This window comes from Lepidochelys olivacea, assembly GCF_965140295.1.
Source record: "Lepidochelys olivacea isolate rLepOli2 genome assembly, chromosome: 17".
Lineage (NCBI taxonomy): Eukaryota > Metazoa > Chordata > Testudines > Cheloniidae > Lepidochelys > Lepidochelys olivacea.
The window spans coordinates 18,601,135-18,625,944 of record NC_140427.1 but is presented as its reverse complement, the minus strand read 5'-3'; the positions used below and the strand labels follow the sequence as shown (position 1 = coordinate 18,625,944).

Sequence of the window (24,810 nt, the reverse complement as noted above, 5' to 3'; positions counted from 1 at the left end):
AATTTATCTGAGCATGAGCTTTCGTGAGCTACAGCTCACTTCATCGGATGCATCCGATGAAGTGAGCTGTAGCTCACGAAAGCTCATGCTCAAATAAATTGGTTAGTCTCTAAGGTGCCACAAGTCCTCCTTTTCTTTTTGCGAATACAGACTAAAACGGCTGTTACTCTGAATCCTTCTGTGTAGTTAGTAGACTATCCTCTACAGAGAGAGAAAAAGTATCTCTGGATTCAGATGAAGAATTCTGCCTCATTGCTGAGAGGAGGTCTAGCCACATAGAAAGACAAACGGGTACTTATCTGGTTACCTGAAGAAGATCTGTGTACCAATCCTGCTGAGGCAATATTGGTATGATCAGTATGAGATTAGCTCTGTCCTCTGATCTTCCTTATGATGGCTATTAAGCAAATGGGAGGGAACTGACTACTCCAATCCAGCAGGAACACATCTGATAAATATTTCTTATCCTTGTGAGCCCTGGTGCAGCACCAATTATATTTGGCATTCTGACTAGATGTAAACAGGTCTATCTGTGATTGACCCCACCTAAGCCATAGTGAGGATATCACCGAACAATTTAGTCATAAGACTTCCTGCTGAATACATCTGCCTGCATGTTCTCCTCCTCATGCTAGGTGTACTGCAAGCAGGTGAATGTGATGGTGAATACACCAAAGCCACAGTTTCTTTGATTCCATGGATTTAATTTATTATTATTATTAAACCAGTGATCTGATAAGAAGAGACAGCTTTTCAAGTCTTTACAACAGCTTGAGCTGAAGAGATCAGGGAGCCCAATCTGAAAAAATAATAATTTGAAACAAATCTGAGAATTAGAAGTGGTAGTTCTTTTGTGGATTCTCCATGGCAGGTAAATTTAGTAGGCTACTTTAATTTTAAATCATTTTATCTCCTGGCAATGTCCTGTGCATTGGATCTGACAGTAAAGTGATTGAAGTTTTTACGGCTACATCTCAGTCTCCCAATTTTATAATCTGAGTGTTTGAATCTGCTGCCACAACTCTGAGAACAGAGATCAGAAGCTTATCAAAGCAGCATCTATTTCAAAGACAAGCAGAACCATTTCTCTCATTCCTTCAATACCTAAAATCCCTGAAAAAAGTAAATGAGTAAACCACAAAACAGGTGTGAAGGAAACCTCTGCATCTTCCATAAGTCTGTTACTTTTATTAAGTTAAGAGATCTGTTTTGGTTTAACACATGTAAAATATATTTTTTAAGCAGACAGACAATCTTTTAAACAAGTGAGCTTAATTTATTTTTTCCTGCTATGAAAGCACATTCTTTTAACTATTTTATTACTTTATCAAGAATTAATTTAAAAAGCCACTTCAATTAGTTACCTGATTTGTTGTTCCAAAGTGACTTCTCTTGCCTAGCTAGGTGCCCTTTCATTTCCTCTACTGCAGTCTTTATTTTAACTTCATGGATGAATCCAGTATGCTTTAGGCAGTTACATGCATTGTTTACAATAGGGTAGTATGTTCTAAGGGTTTATTACGTTCAGAATGGGATTTACTGAAGGGCTGTACTGTGCTACTGTACACCCAAGATTGTCAAATTTATTTAAATTAGGTTGAATTTCAATTTTCACATGACTGATATAGTTACTGAGTTCACTGTCACGTACAAGGTCTTTCCCCTCTCCCCTTTCATGATTAGGTCATCTGTCTGAGTTTATTTGGTAATGGAGCTTGCTTATGTAGTATACCAGCTGTTATGTAGTATGAAATATCCCCACAGAGGAGACTGATATGATGAAAGAAGAATGGTAGGAGGGAGACATGTCATCAAAACAAACACAGTAGTTTAACTCCTATTGTTCTTAATCCCTCCTTTTTAACTGGAAATCTTGTCTGTTGATAGCGGAATTTAAGAATACATTAATTGTAGTACTTACCCTCGGTGCCTACTTGTACTGTACAGTCTTAGCATGAAACAAAGATGAGTGGGCCTCAATTGTCCCTCCTATAATTTTTACAGGGAGTGTAAAATCGCTTAGGGGCACAAGCATCTTCAATTGCCTCCTAGCCATCAGAAACTCTCCCTACTCACCACCACCCTCCGCATAAGACTTCCACCCCCTTTCATCTTTTCTCTATTTGAAGAAAAACATTTTTTGCCGTCTCTCATCCCTAGTCCTTTGACCACTATGGATGTATCACATCAAGGGGCATCACAGATAACTGTCTCTAAGAGTATGTCTTCACTGCAAGAAAAAAAAAAGTTTGTTCTTAACCCAGGCTGGCAGTGAAGATACATCAACTCTACTTTTAATGTGGGTTAGTTCAATCCCAAGTTCCCCTACAGGCTTTAACTCAAGCTGCTAATCAGAGTCAAAAAACCAAACTGCCATATCTTCACTGCTATTTTAACTCAAAATTAGCTAAGAACTAACTTTTTTTTTTTTAAAGCAGTGAAGACATTTTAAGTCCTTTCAAGCCTAAGCACAGGTTAATGAAAAAAAGTTCTGCAAAGCTCACACATGAACACAAGTCAGTGGGTAAGATTTTAAACACTTACGTGGCTTAGGAATCATTAAAGGGACAGAGAATAAAACTGAGAATATCTTATTGCCCTTATATAAATCCATGGTACGCCCACATCTTGAATACTGCGTACAGATGTGGTCTCTTCATCTCAAAAAAAGATATACTGGCATTAGAAAAGGTTCAGAGAAGGGGAACTAAAATGATTAGGGGTTTGAAACGGGTCCCATATGAGGAGAGATTAAAGAGGCTAGGACTTTTCAGCTTGGAAAAAAGGAGACGAAGGGGAGATATGACAGAGGTATATAAAATCATGAGTGGTGTGGAGAAAGTGAATAAGGAAAAGTTATTTACTTGTTCCCATAATACAAGAACTAGGGGCCACCAAATTAAATTAATGGGCAGCAGGTTTAAAACAAATAAAAGGAAGTTCTTCACACAGCGCACAGTCAACCTGTGGAACTCCTTGCCTGAGGAGGTTTTGAAGGCTAGGACTAGAACAGGGTTTAAAAAAAGAGAACTGGATACATTCATGGAGGTTAAGTCCATTAATGGCTATTAGCCAGGATGGGTAAGGAATGATGCCCCTAGCCTCTGTTTGTCAAGAGGGTGGAGCTGGATGGCAGGAGAGAGATCACTTGATCATTACCTGTTAGGTTCACTCCTCTGCGGCACCTGGCAATGGCCACTGTTGGCAGACAGGTTACTGGGCTGGATGGCCCTTTGGTCTGACCCAGTATGCCATTCTTATGGTCTTAGGCTCCTAAGTCCCATTTTCAAAAGTGACTTAGGGATTTACTGAAAGTCAGTAAGACTTGGGCATGTCTACAGTACAAGCGAAGGTGTGAGTGTAGTATAGGTAGGCACATACAGGTATCAACAGTAGTGACGATACGGAGACACGGGTCTCAGTGATGGTTAGCAACCCACGTAAGAGCCAGGGTTCCCGGCAGCTAACCTGAATACAAGCCCGTACCACCACATCTTTATTATGATTGTCACCTGTGCTAGCTAGATTAAAGTTAACACAGGTATACCGATCCATACGACAAGCAAAACTTCACTTGCAGTATAGACATACCTATATAGACTCCTAAGTGCTCAAATCACTTTTGAAAATGGGACTCCAGAGCCTAAATGATTTAGGAGCTTTTGGAAGTTCTCATTACCATCGTTTGCTAAACACAACTGTAACAGTTTAAAGTGTGCTTTTTAAGAGTTTTCTGTTTTTAAAAAAACCCTCCCTCTTAAAAAGATGGAGATCATTTGCGAACACTCATTCAGCATACAATCAAAAACTATTTTCTCTTCTTTGTCTTTATCATTTTGTTCATTAAGATTTTTTCATCCAGATAGCGCACATAACCAGGATGCAATTAACTTAAGGTTGATTTTTCTGTTAGGCCACATTCAACAATATGCTCAACAGTGAGGATCACTGTGTCAAACAAGACACAACTCATTGCAGGATCAGAGCCTTATATACTGTAACACGTAGATAATGTTAAAATTACTTTTCTACCTCTCAAGGATTTTAAGAGGCTTGTCTGCAAAACACCGAGATCTATGGATGAATCTTACCATACATGTCAGCCGGAAGAAAGTATTTTGTCCAAATAGTTCTGAATTAACAGATTCCACAGAGCTTTTGAAAACACTGAATATTAGAGAAAACACTTTTAAATCTGCTACAAAATCAAAAATGCAAGTAAATTCAAGTGATTGTTTTCAGTCTGTCCTTAGTCAACAAAATTGTTCTTACACTGTGTACTGTGCCTATGTTTCATATGTATGCTGCTGTGGGTTAAAGACAGACATCAATGTTAATATTTAACTCCCTTGTTTTTGATAACCTATCATCATTCTTTGAATTTCTTTTGAAAAAGTACATTTCATTCTATTTCACATTACTTCAGCAACTCTGGGCTTCCAGATAATTATTTAAAAATACACACACAGCATTTATCTGACAGTCAAGAGTGACAAACTTTGGCCATTCTAGATCACTGGCTACAAAACATTTAAAAATAAAACAAGATAATTCACCTGACAGACAGCAGCTTCAATAGAAGCCATTTCAGTTTATTGGGTAAATATGTAGTTAGGCTAGAACAAGCTCCTGTGGAGGGTTATAAAACAACTACCTTAATATATATATTTACTCAAGAGACAGCATCCTTCCAGTCTTTTGAGAAAGTGGTATGTCTTTTAAGCTATTTAAATAAGTGTCTACAAGAGAGAACTGAGGCATTTTTCCTACTAATTGATTTAACATTAACGAAATAAAGCTTTATAACTTTTTAAAGGCACAATTATTTACCCAGTAGGAAACCTATTTAGAAAACACACAAAAATCTTTATGAAATGTAATTACAGTGCATCTTAACTAGCCAATTTAATATCTTGGTTAGTTTTTTCTATTTACAAAACAATTAAAGCAATGAGACAATACTGTGAACTAGCTTGCACAATTTTTATTTGTATATAGCAAAGTCAGAGTATCAAGGGAAATCATCATCCAACAATTTAATTTTATAATGTGTGCATAATAAACACAGCTCTTACCCATCCCAAATCTCCAGTTTGGTATTATAAGCAATACACTAAAATTAATCAACACATATAGGGCCAGATTTTCCAAGTTAGGCCTGCACACCAGAGTGCATACATTGGCAAGTGTTTAACTTCTGCACATAAATACCCAATGTGAGCACTTGGGCGCAGATCCAGAAAAGCATTTAAGCACATGATTAACTTTAAGCATACAAGTAGTCCCATAGAAGTCAGGTGATTAGGACCACAAGTCAGGTATTTATATGAGCACATGACTGTCCATACACACAGGAATACATGATTTGCACATACCCATTGGATATTTATTTGCTTAAGCAGTTAGACACTTGCAATTACACACATCTAGAATCTGACCCCATATTTATTCCAAAAGATTACTAAGGTGTTACAACATACTAAAATAACTTCTCAGACAAGTCAATAAATGTGTATGTGCATGTTGAGCATACACATAACTGCGTTTGCAGTAGTAAAACTGGGAATACGGCTGTGTCAGTGCCTCAAAACTTCTAAAACCACAATTTTATGATCTTAAGTAAGGACAAGACTTGCAATCATGAGAGGCAGATGTGTGCCTCAGATGGGACTCGTCAGTTTAGAAGGAAGATGGAAGTTACAACAGCAGTAGTTTGACTAAGTTAACTATTGTATACATTTAATTATTCTATTTTCGAGTATTTTTTTGGACTTTATAAAAAAATTGTGTTTTGTTTTGCTTGCTTGTTTTATTCTTTGGGTGAATTTGTTCAGAAATAGGCCATGCACATAGTAGGGTCCAGATACTGATTATTACATTAAACTCTTGCTTGCATCCTGCCTTGATAAGGGTTTGAATATTTTAAAAAAAAACCACCACCACCACCACCACCACCACCACCACCACCACCTGAATATGTAACAAACCAATAAAAACACTTAACTTTAACTGCAGTAGCATGAATTTGCCATGACCATGAAGAGTAGTTCTTGTGTTCTTTCAGGAACTGTCATATAACAAAATAATATGCCTAACGCCCAAGTTCCCTCTAAGCTCTGCGGCCACGTGGCCGTGCAGCTGGCTATCAAGGGCTGTGCAGATGGGAAGAGGTGCCTCTCCCTCGGCCTTGGAGCTGTCCCCCCCGGGCTGCTGTGGCAAGTCCTCTGTCCTCACCACAGTCCCAGGGTAGCCTGCACCTCAAACCCCTCATCCTCAGCCCCAGCCCAGAGCCCTCACCCCGCACATTCTAACCCTCAGCCCCAGTCCTGAGCCCCCTCTCAAACCCCTCATCCCCAGCCCCACCCCAGAGCCCATACCCCCAGCCGGTCCCCTCACCTCCCCGCATCCCAATCCTCTGCCCTGGTCCTGAGCCCCCTCCCACACTCCGAACCCCTGATCCCTACCCCCACCACACATCACCTCCATATTAGTACACATAACAAAATTCATTCCACACATGGATGTAAAAAATTAGAGGGAACATTGCCTACCACTTTCTTAAATCTAAGATGGTGCTTAATTGAAGAGTACTTAATGCTAAGTTTCTGCTGGGAAAGAGATCCAGAACTGAAGTGAGCTAATTTTCATGATTAAGAAAATATATATTTCCACATTTAATTACAGACAGTAACAAAAGCTCAGTAATAAAAATAAAGTTCCACAGAATCCCTGGAATTGTGTCTGCCAACTAAAACACCTACTACTACGAACTTAGTAATGGGTCATGCAAACATAAATTACAAGGCCAGACATTTTAAAAGGAAAAAAAGTTGATTTATTGTCACATTGGAGACACAGCAGAATGGAAGGGCAATTTCGTTTTTCCATGTATTCATCAACACTGCAGATGTGTTAATGCAAAAAGAATTCTAAAATAAAAATTACTCTCAACTCCTCTAATTCTCATGTGTCATTTAATTTACTTAAAAATGGTTACCAATGGGCTTGTTTCTTACAAGTGAGACATATACAAACGATCTGTGGAAACAGATACTTATGCACAGCTCAGCTACAAATAAATTTCCTTCCAAACATTCAGCTTCTCCACATTTCATCCAAAAATGATAATTATGAAAAAAATTCCTGAAATGAATTCACTTGTTTTAAACAGAGAGACAAATGAAAACTGCAAAATTGTGATACCTAGCCTATCATTCATTATGCTTGTTTACTATATTCAAGTAAAAATATGATCATAGCTGCTCCTAGTTTACCAGATGTGACTTTTTCACATATCTGTTGTTAGAAGAAACACAATTTCTTCTTTCCAGTAACCATTAAGAGTTGTTCATGACAGACAATGTGATAAGTTTAATGAGAACAACATGTTCTTTTAATTAAATTTTAAACTATTGCACCTGTATGACCCTGAGGTGGTCCCACCGGATGAAATGAAGTAGATTTATAGCATGTTTGTTCTCAAACTAAGAAGAAAAGTACATACAATCAGAAGTTTAATTATCTATTCTACTATCCCTCACACACTGGAGGGGAGACTAGGCCTCTTGCTGTGTCTGTGTGTTTGTGAGCACGCGTGCATGCGCGACAGAGAGAGAAGTTGCGTTTTGAAAGTCAGGCCAATATTTTAGGAGCCTCAATATGAATTTAGGAACTTGATTTTCCCCTTAAATATGGCATTGGATAGAGGTAGTGTCATGTCTCAATCACATCATTCCTTTTTCCCCCGCACAAGCCACACCTTTACTCAATCTTGGAAGCATTAGAGGTCTTCTGGAAGGTGCTGACTGCCTTGCAAAATCAGGTTATTCGCTTTCAAGATCTGGCTGTGAAAATGTATTCCTCTTAAATCTTCCCTTTTCCCACCCCAACTGTTCATCCTGGCCAGGATACAAAAGTTCATCAATAAAAAGGCGAAGAAAAAGTATAACTGTCTCAAACCCTCACAAGAGAAGTAGTTTTTGAAAAAAAAATTCATTTCATTGTTCAGTGATAAGAATAATCGACGAACACCTTCAATACTCACCTTCACCCTTAAATGTTTATTTATTAGTACATTCCTCTGTAAACCACAGTAAGTCAATAAAACTATCGCACCATTCTACTTGGCCTCAGTGGAAAATGTAAACCCTTCTACTGATACTAATGGAGATGTCACGGATATCACTAAAAGTGCATTCCTTAACTGTCAAAAGTTTACATTTAACCAGAAAAAAGGTTTTAAAAGAATAAATACAAATTATGAAGTATGAAGGATTCCAGAGTGATTAATTGCCTGAAGTTCCTTAAAATGTTGTCGATGATATCTGAGCTGCCCCTTTCTTTAGAGGCTTATAACTTCTGGACAAACAATCACCCGCATTTTCAGTCTTGGAGGAAGGTTTTTCGGGTGTAAGCATTTTGAAGAAAAGTGATCAAAGGATTTTTTTTAAAGGTGAAGAAAGCAGAAGGGAAAGGTCTACATATTTAAGATATTCTGAGTTAATCGCAGAAAAATATGTTTCAAATGAAACTTTTCTATCTAGTAACCTATAACCCAGACTAATCTCTTCTGCAATTAAAATTAAAAGGAGTTCTTTTGCTAGAATACAAAGCTACATGCACATGCCATTGAACACGTACATAGTGAATTTAGGCATTCTATGCCCCATTGCAATCTATACAAATACTGATCTCTGACACAAATATTCAGTATGAAAATGTCCTCTCAAATTCTATTAAATCCAAAGATATTTCTTGAATCAGGTCTGCATCCCAATATCCTTCTCCTGACCACCTTTGCTATCATTTCATCTTTGTTGGGAAAAATGTGATCACTTTCTTCTGGAAGAGAAACCACTGCTGGAGGTGGACTGAGTTTAGTGAATCGGATATATTATGCTAATGAACAAATTGACAATGTATATGCAAAAAATATCAGGACTACATTGCTAAAATCCCTTCCAAAATTAAAAGTGATACCGTGAAGCCTGAAAAACTGAGCAGATGCAAAGAAATATGAATAAGACTACGAGGACTTAAGTATGTTAGAAAATATGTTATTGGCTATTGTAAAGAATATGCCATTCTTCCAATATACTGGAGAGTACAACATGACACAGGAGTCAATGCTGGAATTAAGTAATGTGCCGTAAATAAGAGGAGAAACTTTGGTTACCATAGAATCTGGCTTAGCTTCCTCTAGGTACCAAGAGCATATTTTGTATTTTTTATTTATTTCTTTTAATATCTTCTATGAGTTATATAATGTGGGGAAAGTTAATATGCATGGGAAAAACTGAGGTTGTCTTAATGGGAGTGCGACTGTGAATGTAACATATGCTGTACTGTTTGACTCCTTCAATTGCAATAAAGTAAAAAAAGCAAAAGATCTTTGTCTAAGCAAACTCACAATTATTTGTAATTTTGTCTTATTAATAAGTATCCTAAACATCTGTGAACTTTATATCTAAACAATAGTATTTTATATTGTTTAAGAACCCTTGAATAAAGGACCTCCGCTAGAAGATATTTTTTCTTCTAGTGCCACCAAACCTGTTAATTAATATTTTAAGACATACATCTACATGCTAACTTTCTGAAAATAGTTTCAGAGAGCTAACATACTCAATCACACAGCTTCTGTAAAAGAGTCCATAAGACAAATTCAGTAACAAAAATTAAAACAGTAATGACATTTAAAAGCATGACTAAATGATCTAGTGTACACCTACAGTAGTAAGACACAGTTATTCGGCAGTAGAGGTATCCATTATACTTTAAAACAGGGGTAGTCTATTTTTTGTCGGGGTTCAAACTTTTTGGTCAAGGCATAGTCAAGGTCCAGACTCCAAAGAAAATAATAATGGATAATAAGAAGTAAATAAAAAAGTTTTGGGGTCCGTTCAAAAGCATCTGGTGGTCTAGATTCAGGCCACGGTCTGCTTATTGACTACCCCTGCCTTAAGGCCTTGCAAATACATATCTTACTCTTTCATTCCTATCTTTTTATTCCTTAACAGGAAACAGTAAAGTTTTAAAGTGATAAGAGAGACCCACAAGATTCAAAAAATACTCCATGACTAATAATATTCAAACCCTCTACTAAACTTACATATCTATAGAAGTTTTTAACTCTGGTGGAAAAGGGAAGAGAGATTTAAAGCAAGTGTCTTTCTCCCTCTTCTCCCTTTCCTCATGTATTTAAAAAAAAATTAAAAGATTTTTGTTTTAGTTCAGTTTGACCATCTGACTGTGGAGACTGGGTAACTCAACTAAGTAATCTCGAAAAGCAACAATTTAGTAATTTTTATTTTTAATTTTAAAATATTTTGAATCCTTGACACGTAGCTGTGCAAAGATTTTTAAAAAACAAATTCCATATGATGCTTTTTTAGACAGATCAGCTTGGTCCACAACCATATGACTAAAACAAGTTTTTCCTTCATAACAAAAAAAAAAAATCATAGTACAGATTCTTCCTTCATTTACACTCACAGCATCAGCAGGACTGCACAGGTCCAAAGTAGAATTTAGGCTGCATCTGTGGCTCAATTAACAAACGCAACACTGAAATTGCAGATTTTACTCAGGTGAATAACAACCACCAACCAGGATGGTGCAGAGTTGATCAAATTAAGCAGCTTCCATTAAAACAAAAAAGAGTAAGACTAAAAAGAGCTTTTCTAAGACTTTACAAAAGCAAAAAACAACAACCAGATATATCTTATGTATTCCTAAAATCCTGACTGAATATTGCAATGTACTTTCCAAGGGCAACTACATTTCCACCCACAGAATTTCCATTTATTTAGAAGAGAAATGAGGTCAGCAGGTGGCCGTGACAATCAGTGTTAAGGTGTTCTGTTCATGTGCTCATTTATTTAGTCTCCTGGCTACTTCTAATATCCTATTTCGCAAACCATTTTGAAGCTGTTTACTCTGAAAATGCACCTATGCTAGCTGTGCTCAATGGCTCCCCTGTATACTTCCATATCCCTGTGATCTGATCTTTAATCAGCTTTATAAATATACAGATGTCAATTTTGGCATTAAAAGGTAATCCTGACCTTCTAAATCTTACTGATGGAGCACATATGCAACCTGGAAACAGGTAAAGGCCACAATGAGGAATCAGTGCTTCAACTGATCCTTAGAAGAGACCAGGGATCAAAGTAAGCAAGCAAGCAGAAAGCACTAAAGAATGAGATGGTAAGCTCCTTCATACAGTAAATTCCTTTATGCCAAATCTCACACTGATTCTGCATGACTCACAAAGTCACACCACAAAACGGTATCTGACACTATTTTCAGCTGGTCTGCTCCTCATCTTTCTTTCCCTCTCGTTTTGCTACCTTTTTTGTGTCAGATAAATATAGGAACTTCGGAATGGCTAATAAAAAAAACAAGGTCTCAAGCATAATATCTTAGTTACAACAGAAATCCATATTAATAAAATCATTTTAATCTTAAATACAAACCTAGAAAAAAAAATCTCTAGTCTTCTCTTATAAATTAAATTTCTGTCAAAGACCAAATCATGCAACCTTGTGGTCCACGAATATAGCTATCCAAACCACTACCACCAAAGCTAACTTTCATTGTCAAGTAGAATAAAGAGCCCAATAAACTACAAAAAGGTTTTTACAGATGTCCAATGGTAATTTGAACTGACATTTTTTCTGATTTTAAATTATCCAAATTTACCCCATTCAGAAAGTAAATCAATCCAAGACTATCTATCGAAGGCCCCATGGTCTTACCTCATAATGCTCTAAATAAAGCAAACCCCACCTCCCAAATAAAAGGAATTAAGTCTCTTTTCAAATTGGAAAAATCATAGTCAGCTCTGGCCCTAAAATAGCTACTACACCTTACATTAACTTCTGTACCAATTCCCATCCCCGCTGCAGAGAATCTGATATCAACTACTAAGATGGGAGGGAAACAAAAAAAATGTGGCCTTTCATCCCAAAGGATTCTAAAATGCTTTACTATAGTTAGGACTATAGTTAGAGGATTAGCCAGCCCCAATACCAAAGTCCAGACATATCTGTGATGGAAGACAAAAGCTATTAATGGTACATAGTAATACTGTAAAATGGCTTAAGATTGATACAGTATTCTTCACGTACTAACAGAAACTGCAATGAAAACATGAAATTCCCTACTCTGAAATGCCACCCTGCTTTGATCCAACAAAATCTGGATTTGCTAATCTTCTGGGCATAAGGCAAGGCATATTCTCTTTTCCAGGGATTTAATAAGGGTAGGTGGGGAGGCGAAGAGATGAATGGGCTGAATGAGGTTAATTTTATTGGCTCTTTTTTCTTGGGAGTCTAACATTTACTACTTATAGAAAAAGGCTTGGCTCAACTATTTATCTAGTTGTATTTTGGAATTTCTTCTATTTTTCTACATTTTTTAAACTTACTGTGAAGCACCTAGAGCACTGGATAGGGTTTTCATAAGTTAAATAAATGTAAGTAGGCAGAATGTAATTACCTAACATAGGAATTTGGACAGGAACTAGGGCAGCCTAATGACCACCATCAGGAAATCCCCTGGTGTCATGCCAAAAATTACTATTCAGTACGATTGGGACTATTTAGAAAGGATATGATTAAGAGGATATACAATACAGCTAGACAAAAAAATGAATATTAGAATAAATAGCATCTGAATTACCTTCTCTATTAATACTTAAATTGTAAACTCTTTAGGGCAGAGACTGGCTTTTGTTTTGTTTGTTTTGTATTTGTACAGCACCTAGCAAAATGCGGTCCAGGTCAATGACTGTGGCTCCTACAGACTAGAACAACATAAATAATAAAACAACACTGAACAAGGGACATTCCATGATTGTGACACTCAATGCCACAAGGTAACTTTGTGGCCAAGAACCATGTAGGGTTAAAAATACAATTAGACATTTATATAGATGAGAACATCCTTAGTTACATTACATTGGAAAAATATTTTTTCCTTAAGAGATAAACCTCTATGCTTCAGGGTATAAGCCAACCACCCACAGATGTGAGTTATGAAGAAACTTTTGCTATGGGAAGGTTATGCTTTAACTGGTAACTAAGGGGTTTCATGCACCATTCCTAGTTACATCATCTTTTCCTAAATCAATGGGTACTGACCACTGTCTGATACATGGATTAGAATCAGACCAGTGATCTGATCGGGCATGACAATTCATATGATTTTGCATATAATAATTTATATATTTCAGCTCTATGATTAGATAGCCAAACCTCTGAACCTTCGACCTCCTTAGCTGTTGCTCACAACGGAATACAAATAAGTAGTGGTTGACAACTCCCTAGTTGCATCCATGGAATGCAGACATAATATAGTGAAAATATATTACCTTTCTATCAGAGTTGATAATTTACATGGTACATAAAAGGAAGATACAATAGGGTATCTGGTACATCTTTTAAAGCTTCACCTAGATTCTCCTCCCCGTCTACTCTCCTGAAATAGAAGTGTTAGTATGCTAAGTTTCACTGACAGTTTAGCAGAACGGGCCCTCTGCCACAGGGCTCTTCTAAACACTAGATTACTTACAACAGACTTTGAGGAGAGTTTAAGGGCATCTTGGACAGCATTGGGCAGGGAGCTGGGCGGCAAGTGACACCTACTAATCTGTGGTGAGGGAAAGGGATCATGTAATGCACAATACCACTGCAGCATTGACTGTGCTGCATACTTAATCGGAAGGAGACAGAAAGCTGAACTCAAACAATCTCAGTTGGGAAGGGTAGATTTATTTGCAGATCAGGCAAACCTTGTTCATCTTGGAAGATATTCTGTACATAAGCTGCTTTTTAAAAAAAAACCTGTTATCGACAACAATATATTTGGAGTTTCGGCTACCAAGAAAGATTAAAGAGGGAATTCCAAGCAAACAGTCCCTGTACTTCCCTGGTGTATGTCTCAGGGATGGTTTCACTGCCTTGGATAGGTTTTTTAACAGGGACTCAAAATTGCAGTTTTGGCTAAAAGCCTGCCCAAATAATTATCTTCCCCTTCTAGTTGTCTCCCAACCTCCAAAGGCTTTGGTTCCTCAAGATTTATCCAAGGACTATTCTTCCTACTCAGAATGCTATGCTCTGGAGAGACTAAAATGTCCTTTTCCTGTGTTTTTTCTGTCAGATATCTATTTCCTAAGGCTGACTACAATTTCTCTCAAAGAGCCAAGGTTATTGCACAGGGTGAGTAACCTCTTCTTCAAGTAGCATCCCTACGGGTGCGCCACTCTTAGTGAATCCCAAGCAGTGTCCATCACAGAAGAGAGAAGTAGTTACCCACCTTGTGCAGTTAAAGATGGTTCTTCAAGATTTGTCCCCCATGGGTGCTCCACTGTAGGTGTGTCTCCGTCTCTGCACTGCTGATCAAAGGACTTTGGTAGCAGTGTAAGTTGGGCCTGCACGTGCACTGTCTTACCTTGTGCTGTCCACAAGGCTAGCCAGAGCATGCGGGCTAACTGTCCTCAGTTCCTTCTCTACCACAGGGTCATAACAAGAACTCTGAAGTAGAGGGGAGGACAGTGGGTTTTGGAGCATCCATAGGGACACACATCTTGAAGAACCACTGTTACTGAACAAGGTAACAACTTCTTCGAGTAGTGTCCCTATGGGTGCTCCACTTCAGGTGACTCAGAGCAGTTTCCCTTTTAGAGGTTTGGGACTTCGGAGTCGCATCAGTTACAGATGACAGTACTGTTGAGCCAAAGATGTCCCATCCCCATCCTGGAGTAGTAGCATGGACACTTCTTGTTCTGGTAAGTGGTGAACAGGTCTAAGGACGGTGTTCCCCATCATGTGAAGAGGTCATGGAGTACTGACAGCTGCATCTCCCACTCGTGATCATGCAGGAATTTGCGACTGAGGCTGTCCACTATCGAGCTCTGAACGCCCGGGAGGTAGGCCGCAGACAAAATGACGTTATGAGAGATGCACCAGTTCCATAATGACAGGTTTCAGAGTAACAGCCGTGTTAGTCTGTATTCACAAAAAGAAAAGGAGTACTTGTGGCACCTTAGAGACTAACCAATTTATTTGAGCATAAGCTTTCAGTGAGCTGTAGCTCACGAAAGCTTATGCTCAAATAAATTGGTTAGTCTCTAAGGTGCCACAAGTACTCCTTTTCTTTTTACCAGTTCCATAGTCTCATTGCCTCCACTGCCCCCTCCCCAATGGCTGATGCAGTACATGCAGGCTATGCTGTCTGTTCGGATCTTTGTACGTGATCCTGCTATCAGCAGGAGGAAATGGGCGCAGGCGTTTTTGACCGCTCTGAGTTTGAGGAGATTGATGTGTAGAGATATCCCTATAGGTGACAATTTGCCTTGCATCAGGAGGATGTTTAAATGCACGCCAGTCAGTATTAGAGATCTGGCGGTGGTAAGGAGCAAGGATGGTGATATCTGTGAGAAGGGGATTCCTTTGCATGCACTGGTTGGGTCCTTTTCCAGTCTAAGCAGTTTTCATCCCGGTAGGTAGTGACAGGGGTTTGTCCAACCTGTCCCTGTGCGGTTTGTAAACCTAACTGAACCATAGTTGGAGCCATCACATGTGGAGTCTGGCGTGTGGTATCACTGCCATGCGTGCCACCATATGCCCCAATAGTTGAGAGCAGAGTCTGGCTGGTATTTGGGCAATGCGTTGAGCTGTGTCTATGAGCGAGACCAGGAATAGGAAACTGTAGTGAGGTAGGAAGGCTTTGGCCTGTAAAGCGTCTAGGTCGGCCCCTATGAATTCTAGGTGTTGCACTGGTGTGAGGGTTGACTTCTGGATGTTGATCTGTAAGCCCAGTTCTGTAAACAAGTGTATCATAGTGTCGATGGCTCTACGAGCCTCTTGGAGCGATCAGGCTCTGAGGAGACTGACTATCCATACCTGGATGGATATTATCCCTTGCAAGCATAAATGAGCAGCTACCACGGAGAGAACTTTGGAAAATACTTTCAGGGCTGATGAGAGTCCAAAGGGAAGGACTCTGTATTGGTAATGGTAATGTCCCAGAGTGAATCTGAGAAATCGACCGTGAGCTGGTAGGATCGAAATGTGAAAGTAGGTGTCCTGTAGGTTGAGGGCCAAAAAACAGTCTCCCTGTTCCAGTGATGGAATGATCATCTAGAAGGTGACCATCTTGAACTTCTGAGCTTTGACAAACTTGTTGAGAGCTCTGAGACCCAGTATGGGTCTCCAAACTCCCTTTCTTTTGGTTATTAGGAAGTAACAAGAGTAGAATCCTTTGCCTCATAGATGATGAAGTACTGGTTGTATGGCTCCTAATTGGAGGAGCTGATCTATCTCATGAGAGTCCACTACGACAGGAGAAGGGTCCCTGAAGAGGAGTAGGGACAGGTATTGTGGAGGGGGTAGAGAAATGAAGTGGATGGAGTAGCCAGATTGGATGAGCTTTAAGACCCATCTGTCCAACATTATGCGTTCCCAGGCACTGCAGAACCCTGCCAAACGGTGATCAAATGGGTGCATAATCACAGTCAGTCAGTTGCAGGGAGTGGTCTTGCAGTTCCTCAACCTGCCCACCAAATGAGGTGCTTAGAGGCAGGGGGCTGGGTCAAACATTGTGGCTCCCCAATGGCTTGCGCTTCAGGTATATTTCTCCTTTTTTCTTTGCAGCTCATAATGGTGCTATGATGGGAATTGAGTTGCATACAGCCTGTATTGGGACTGCAGGACTAAAGCGTTTCTTTTGTCCCGGTATACAGATTCCCAGCGACCTGAGGGTGGCCCTGGAATCCTTCAAGGTATGGAGGGAGGCATCTATCTTCTCAGCAAAGAGCTTTTAACCCTTGAACAGGAGGTCTTCTACTGTGGTCTGCACCTACTTTGGGAATCCCAACAAGTGGAGCCATGACTCTCGCCTCATCACTACAGCTGTAGAGATGGATCTAGCTCTCGTGTCAGCAGTGTCAGGGATTGATGGTAGCAATATTTTTGCCATTAGTTGTCCCTCCTGAATGATGACAGTTTATCAATAAAGTCATTCAGCTTATTGCAGTTTGTGTAATTGTATTTTGCCATGAACGCCTGATAGCTGACAATGTGGAATTGTAAGGTTGCCGAGGAATATGCCTTCCTGCCAAAGAGATCTAGGCGCTTCCAACCCCCCCATCCCAATCAAAGGGCCTTGCCCTGGAATGGTGTTGTCACAGGATTTCACGGCATCCACCACAATGGAATTGGGTGATGGGTTGGAGAAAAGGAACTCTGATTCCTTTGTGGGGACATAATATTGCTTCTCCTCACACTTGCGTATTGGGGCAACAGATGACAAGGTTTGCCACACTGTTTTAGCCAGGTCTAAGATGGCTTCATTAACTGGAAGGGTGATCTTCAAGGACGATAAAGAGTAGAGGATATCAAGGAGCTGCTGGTGTGTGTCCCTGACCTCCCTCCAGTGGTATGTGGAGGGTATCCGCTACTCTTTTCACCAGCTCCTCGATAAATCAGAAGTTATCTGCCATGGACGGTGGTGAAGGTATATCTGCTTCGTCTAGGGTGAAGCCGCTGGACGAAGCTTGAAGCTCGCAAAGCAGGTAGTTTTGCCACCCCAGGGTCCCAGTATGGCCATTGTGGTGGCATAGGGCCTGGTAGAGATGCTCATGGGTGGCACTCCCGCACCCTCTCCTATGGAGCTTGGGAGGAGTACTGTGAGATCTCAATCTGGCTCACTATCTGACCCCTCAACTTGACAGTGGAGAGGCATGGCATGATTGCAGGAATATCCCCTGTGCCCGGCAAAGGCTCAGTGCCGTGATGTCGGTACCAAGGGGTTGAGACTCGGGTGCCTCCGTCATGCAGTGGTCCCTTAATCAGTGGAATTCCTCCAGTACTGATTGTTCCTGTGGCGGTGCTGGGGGAGGTGGAGACCTCATCTGTGCCGGGTGGGCTACTGTCACTGGTGGTACCGAGGTGGGTGGGAGAAGAGGAATTCAGAGTCCTTGGTAGGGATACCCTCTTACAAGTGGGTTTCACTGTAGAGAGGGTTTGCCAGATGGCCCCAGTGGATTCCAATAGAGCCTCATTAATAGGGAGGGCAATTCTAGATGGTACGTCAGAGTGCAGAATCTCCAAGAGCTTGTGTTGGGGTTCTCTGATCTCCTCTAGGGGTATCTTCAGAGAGACTGCCACCTGCTTAATGAAGTCCTGGAACTGTCAAAAATCATCAGCCACCAATGGTGAGGGAAAAATCAAGGCTTCATCTGGTGAAGAGGACAAGGTGGTAGTTTGAGGCATTGCTTCTTTGTCCACCCTGGTATCCTGCTACTCAAATGTTTCCTCCTGTTGCTGGTGGGGGGAGAGAAGCTATCCCTATAGGATAGGGTCTGGGCCCTAGAGAATTACCAGCAATAGACTGCCCAGAGATCCCAATATGGCCATTTAGAATCATAGAATATCAGGGTTGGAAGAGATCTCAGGAGGTCATCTAGTCCAACCCCCTGCTCAAAGCAGGGCCAACACTAACTAAATCATCCCAGCCAGGCCCATACATATGATGGGATGGAATCCAGGGTTACTCTCACCAGGATTGATAAGGTCCTGGAGCATCTTCCCTGTCCATTTGGGAGACAGTTAGTGTAAGGTATAATTGGAGAACCTTGCACTGAAATGGAAGCAGCACAGGGGAAATCATCAACAACATCCTCCTCTTCTTCCCCCCGCCCCCCAAGTGGGATACCCATAGGGACCCTACCTAAAGAAAAATTACTTCTATACCAACAATCAGCTGAGGAAGCACAGGTTGGCCCTGTCACGTCTGAGATACTTCCTCTGTCTCTAAAAGCATTAATTGCATAAGTTACCTTTCTCTCTTTTTTTAACCCGCTTTATTTTTTAATTCTGACAAAGAAAGCAGAGTTTGATGAAGTAGACTATGAAATTCCTGTTCGGAAGCAGAGAAGACTGAAAAGGAGACATCATAGCAATAGAGGAAAGAGAGAAAAGGAACACGAAGAAATCTATACAAGCTCACAGAAGAATATGATCTGGCAGTGAAAGAGAGATGAACCCAAGCTGTAAAAGTTGGAACAGATCCAAGCTTCCCCAAATATTGAGGATGATCTAAATCATTGTATTGGATCTAATCCATCTCTATTTCTGAAGACAAGGAGAACATTAGTGAACAAAAGGCTGCAGTATTGTGTTTTTATTAAAAAAATTTATTAAAAAAATTTTAAATTCTGCCTCTATATGATTTACATATTAAAAACTATTCACTTACCTGTATGTCTTGCTTATCTACTGCAGAAGCAAGCCACAGACTTGAAAAAAGGAGTGGGAAAACAATGCCTCTATAAGAATGCCGGGCTTTCCTCTGAGTATGAGCAGCCAGACAATCTACTAAAAGTTTACTGAGACACCTTGCTTCTGCTTGATAAAAATACAGTTGTCAGTGTGTGAAGTAATTTGCCAGGGACAGTTCTCCAAATAAGCCAACAAATCGACAAATGCAGAAAGTCATTTTTGCATTCTGGGGAATTTGAGGTTTTATTCTTCATAGCAAGGTGAGAAAAACATAAAATTCGCAGAATGCACATATAAATCCTCCATCAACTTCCAGACACTTTACTTATTTGAGAAATCAGCCTTTGAAAAGATGTTCATCCCCTCTGCCTCACACCTTCTCCTGTACCCTCCATGACTCAGACTTCTCCCCCTCCATAGCTTTGCCTGCTTCTGCCCACTAATGTATTACTTTCTTTTGCCCCAATGCTGAGCATTGGCCTGGATCCGTTCCCATTGAAGTCAATGATAAAACTTCATTTGACTTCAGTGGAAACAGATGGGCCAATGCAGAGCACAGCTTGATTTATATTTAAGGAGTTAAAAGGCCAGGGTCTACATGCATGTAGAGTGATAAAGTTTGGATTACCACAGAAAAAAAGATTTTTGCAATGTCTCTGAGTTTTAGATTATGAAATGTAAACAAGTCGTTTATGTTAAGTACCGTGTTCAAGTTTAGAACCCAAAACATTCAATTCATATTTCAACAATCATAGAACACTTAAGCAGTCTTAACAAAGAGTCCTCATATATATATCAGTAACAATTAAGGTGGCGAATTAAGCAACACACTAAAGAAAATCCTTGAATCACATTCATCCAATCTAGTTTTTTTATATTATATATCTACTTACAAGTACTTGTAAAAATATATTACATCAAGAAAGTCAAATGACTGTGAAGTAGCTTTTCACATTACCTCTGGAGTGTTTTTCTTGAACTCACGACTTTGCTCAATAAGCTTTTTTCTAGACTGCTCGCTTTCATCTTGTCGGTTAGCCAATACCGTTGCTGTCGCATCAAGCTCTCTCTGTCAAGAAAAGGAACAGCGAGATTGTAATTGCTCTTAGTTGAAGAGAAGGTCATTTACTCCAGATAAATAAAAATATAAGCCTTTATACCGACTCCTCAAGAATTTCCAGAACAAAGATACCAACCTCCAGAAATTACTTCCCTTGAATGTAATTAAACACTAAGTGCTATAGAATTTAAATTCAGTCCTGAAACCAAAAATGACTGTTGTTTGCACGTGGGAAAATCAAATAGATATTTTCTCAAACACATTTAGGGTTATATAATAGTAAGGTAATATAGTAAGATACCAGAAGCAAAACTAATGCAACATATACCTCACAATAATCCCCAAATCAAACTAATGTAGTATGTCTACTCAGGACCATCGCTACCATACACAAAGTATGCAGCTGCGTAGGGTACCAGGAAATTTGGGGCATCAAATTTCCTGCTGCCCTGCTCAGCTGTGTGCTGCTAAAGCCCCTGCCCCACCTCTTCCCCATGGCCCCCGCCCCAGTCCTGCCCCCATCCCGTCCCTGTTCTGCCCCTTCCCCAAAGCCCCTGCCCTGCTCTGCCCCCATCCCACCCCTACTCTGCCCCTTCCCCAAAGCCCCTGCCCTGCTCTGCCTCTGCCCCCACCCCCACAAGGACCGCAGCAGGACCGGGCCTGCACTTACCGGCAGTGGTAAGTGCAGTGATGCGTCCCCTGCCGCGCCACTGTTGAGTGCTGGAGTGCGGTTCCCTCCCCCTACCCCCCAAGCCAGCCTCCCCCTGCCCCCTGTGGAGGCCTGGGGACCCACACACCCCCCCTACAGGGGGGGGAGGCTGCATAGGGCTCCAGAATAGCTAGAGACAGTCCTGTGTCTACTTCAAGTCCAAGTCCGTTCCATTTTTAAATGGCTTACATCACCTGTTTCGTTTGCTGACTTTGGAAGCACTCTCTGTCTTAGTTATTCTGAGTGAAAAAGCTATGTCTGAATAACTGAAGTACAAGTTCTTCCTCAACGTCAACCGATGATGGCTTTACTTCAAAGTTATTTTTAAGATCACAAACTGCTCACTGGGATCATTATTTTCTTCTCCATACAAAATTTTTAAAATTAGGGGACATCCCTCAATAAGAGACTTCTTTCTGTTCTAAAGATTAAATGATCTTTTCCACAGTCTCTGCTTCATATTGGAACTTGTCCCCCTGACGTTATCAATAACTGTAGTTATCCCTTTGCTGATTGTTTTGTCACCAGAACAACACACAATATCCTTCATCTGTCGTCATACTTTATGAATGCCAGAATAACTTCCACCAATTTATTGTAAACAGAACTACCAATACAGCCGTAACATTACTGCCAAGCTTTGCCCAAATGATTTCAACATACTATCCACCATCACATCTTTCTTCTGTACTCAACACCATACTTCAAATTAAAATATGCTGCATTGCATGGGTCACTTATCAGCATATAAGCCAACACTATTCAAATCATTCTGCATCACTCTGCTTGCTTTTGCAATATTTAAATGTTATATTTAGAATATTAACTTTCCCACTCAGATACGTGCAACATTTTCACTTAAGTCAACAGGCGCTATATCCATACATTTATGGAGAGAATTTGGCACTATATTTTCTTTACTTTTAATTGATTTTCTTTCATTTTGACTTGCTAAAGTGAGGCATAATGCAGACAGGTTCTGGACCATCTTCTCCGCATAACTCTGCCAATAAACCTTGGTCCTGGCCTAAAGAACCCCTGCTATTCTCCAGGGCAGAAATTGCCAATCCTATGAAACTGAATGAAAGATTTAGATATAAACAAATATCAATTAAAAAAAATCAGATTGACACAACCAGATGAAAGATATAAGGCCAAGATTTTAGCTCTTGAGCCTCTTTCTAGGCATTCTGTGAAAGAAATCTGCATTAAAATTATTGGTGTTCTCATGTGTAAATCCTGCCACTTTTCTGTTACTTCTAGGCTCAAACTAATTTAACAAATCTGAAGCATATGCACATATTTTACATGATTCTGTAAGTTCAACGGGGTTGGGGGGAGAAGAGGACAGGGTCTGAGGTTTTTCTGTTGCAGCACCCAACTCAGAAGGATGTAAGTGTTTTTTTCTTAATTTTCACTTCCTCACAAAGAGATATCTTAAGTTTCTTACTATTACATATAGACCATAGTTAATTTAATCCTAAAAAATATGATATATCTGAACTAGGAACCATCCTGGAGATAGTGATCCAAATATCCACATAACACTTTAAAAAAAAAAAAAAAAAAAAAACCAAACAACCACCATTGCTCAATATTTCTGACTTTAAGGAAAATGTTAAGGCTATATGTCCAACAGATTTTGGTTTGAAATTCTATAATATACAGTATATGAAATCTATTGCAGAAAAGTGGAAAATACTTAACAGTTGGATAAGCCACATTTGAAATTCATCCCAGTTAAATTTTATGCAAGACAAAAGAGCAACAGAAACCAATGTGGTTAGACTTTACAATAAAGAGCAATAAGGGCTCAACAGAAGGCTTTTCAAAAATATAAATAAAATCTGGTAAGGACAACGATTTGGAAATCTATATTTTAGAAATAAGCAGAAGTTAAAAGCAAGAAGAAAAACTGATGACATTGGAGAGAATTGCAGTAGATAAAATATCAAGCAAATGCTGTCTACTAAGTAGTATTAGTAATAAATTAGAAAAAGAATAGAGAAGTAGCAGATTTGTCAATACAGTTTTTTGCTTCCAATTTTAGAGAAGAGGAACAAAGTGACGAACTGCTTCAGACAAAGATCTTATTTTGCACTATGAGAGTAGAGGAGTAGACAGTAGCTTAGACGCTCCTTCTGGCCTGTTTGCTTTCTGCCAATCTACTGGTATAAAGCAGATTTTAAGGCAGCTGATCCAGCCTCTTGAGAATTTCCTCTGCACAGAGGAATCCCTTGGTGGTGAGAAACCAGTTCCCATGCTATGCCACCCTTCAACATACAGGGCATGCCCGGGAAAAAAGGAGAATGGCAGAGATGAGAGACTATGTATCAATACTCCCAAGCTGCTGAAATGACAGCTTGACACAGTGGACAGAAAGTGTAATGTCCTGGTCCAGCGTCTATGAGTAACAATAGAAAGCGCTATGAATAGTTTAAGGAAAAGGAGTACTTGCGGCACCTTAGAGACTAACCAATTTATTTGAGCATGAGCTTTCGTGAGCTACAGCTCACTTCATCGGATGCATACTGTGGAAAATACAGAAGATGTTTTTATACACACAGACCATGAAAAAATGGGTGTTTTTCACTACAAAAGGTTTTCTCTCCCCCCACCCCACTCTCCTGCTGGTAATAGCTTATCTAAAGTGATCACTCTCCTTACAATGTGTATGATAATCAAGGTGGGCCATTTCCAGCACAAAACCAGGGTTTAACAAGAACGTCTGAGGAACTGGGGGGGAGAAGAGGGGAATAAACAAGGGGAAATAGGTTACTTTTTATAATGAATCAACCATTCCCAGTCTCTGTTCAAGCCTAAGTTAATTGTATCCAATTTGCAAATTAATTCCAATTCAGCAGTCTCTCGTTGGAGTCTATTTTCGAAGTTTTTTTGTTGAAGGATAGTCACTTTGAGATCAGAGGTCGAGTGACCAGAGAGATTGAAGTGTTCTCCAACTGGTTTATGAATGTTATAATTCTTGACATCTGATTTGTGTCCATTTATTCTTTTACGTAGAGACTGTCCAGTTTGCCCAATGTACATGGCAGAGGGGCATTGCTGGCACATGATGGCATATATCACATTGGTAGATGTGCAGGTGAACGAGCCTCTGATAGTGTGGCTGATGTTATTAGGCCCTGTGATGGTGTCCCCTGAATAGATATGTGGAATAGATACATACACATTGTAAGGAGAGTGATCACTTTAGATTAGCTATTACCAGCAGGAGAGTGGGGTGGGGGGAGAGAAAACCTTTTGTAGTGATAAAACACCCATTTTTTCATGGTCTGTGTGTATAAAAACATCCTCTGTATTTTCCACAGTATGCATCCGATGAAGTGAGCTGTAGCTCACGAAAGCTTATGCTCAAATAAATTGGTTAGTCTCTAAGGTGCCACAAGTCCTCCTTTTCTTTCTGTGAACACAGACTAACACAGCTGTTACTCTGAAACCTGTCATGAATAGTTTAGACACTCATACAATCAAAGTATCCAGTCCTCTAGCTAAAAAAGTTGTAGAAGAATAGAAATTAATGAAATCTTAAAGAGACATTGTCAAGGTTGGCAAGCCCGAAACTTGAACCATCTTAATTTGTTCTTCATTTCTTGATCATAACTATTTAGACATCAGGGCTGCAAAGTCCATTTTTTGGAAAAACTAGTTGTGCGCTAGGTGCAACAATACAATAATTACGGAAGATTTTCCCACATTTGTGGCATACACAGGAATGTCTCAGGAGAGGCTGGGTT

The 24,810-nt window shown here is 39.8% G+C and overlaps 1 protein-coding gene across 3 annotated transcripts in view; it reads right to left on the bottom strand.

Moving 5' to 3' along the window:
- CUX1 (cut like homeobox 1) overlaps window positions 1-24,810 on the bottom strand; it is a 406,407-nt gene that overhangs the window by 306,819 nt on the left and 74,778 nt on the right. For all 3 annotated transcript variants that reach the window (XM_084651152.1, XM_084651150.1, XM_084651151.1), the window contains exon 2: window positions 20,245-20,355. In XM_084651152.1, the coding sequence (XP_084507278.1) occupies window positions 20,245-20,355 (111 nt within the window). The remainder of the gene's footprint in view (window positions 1-20,244; window positions 20,356-24,810) is intronic.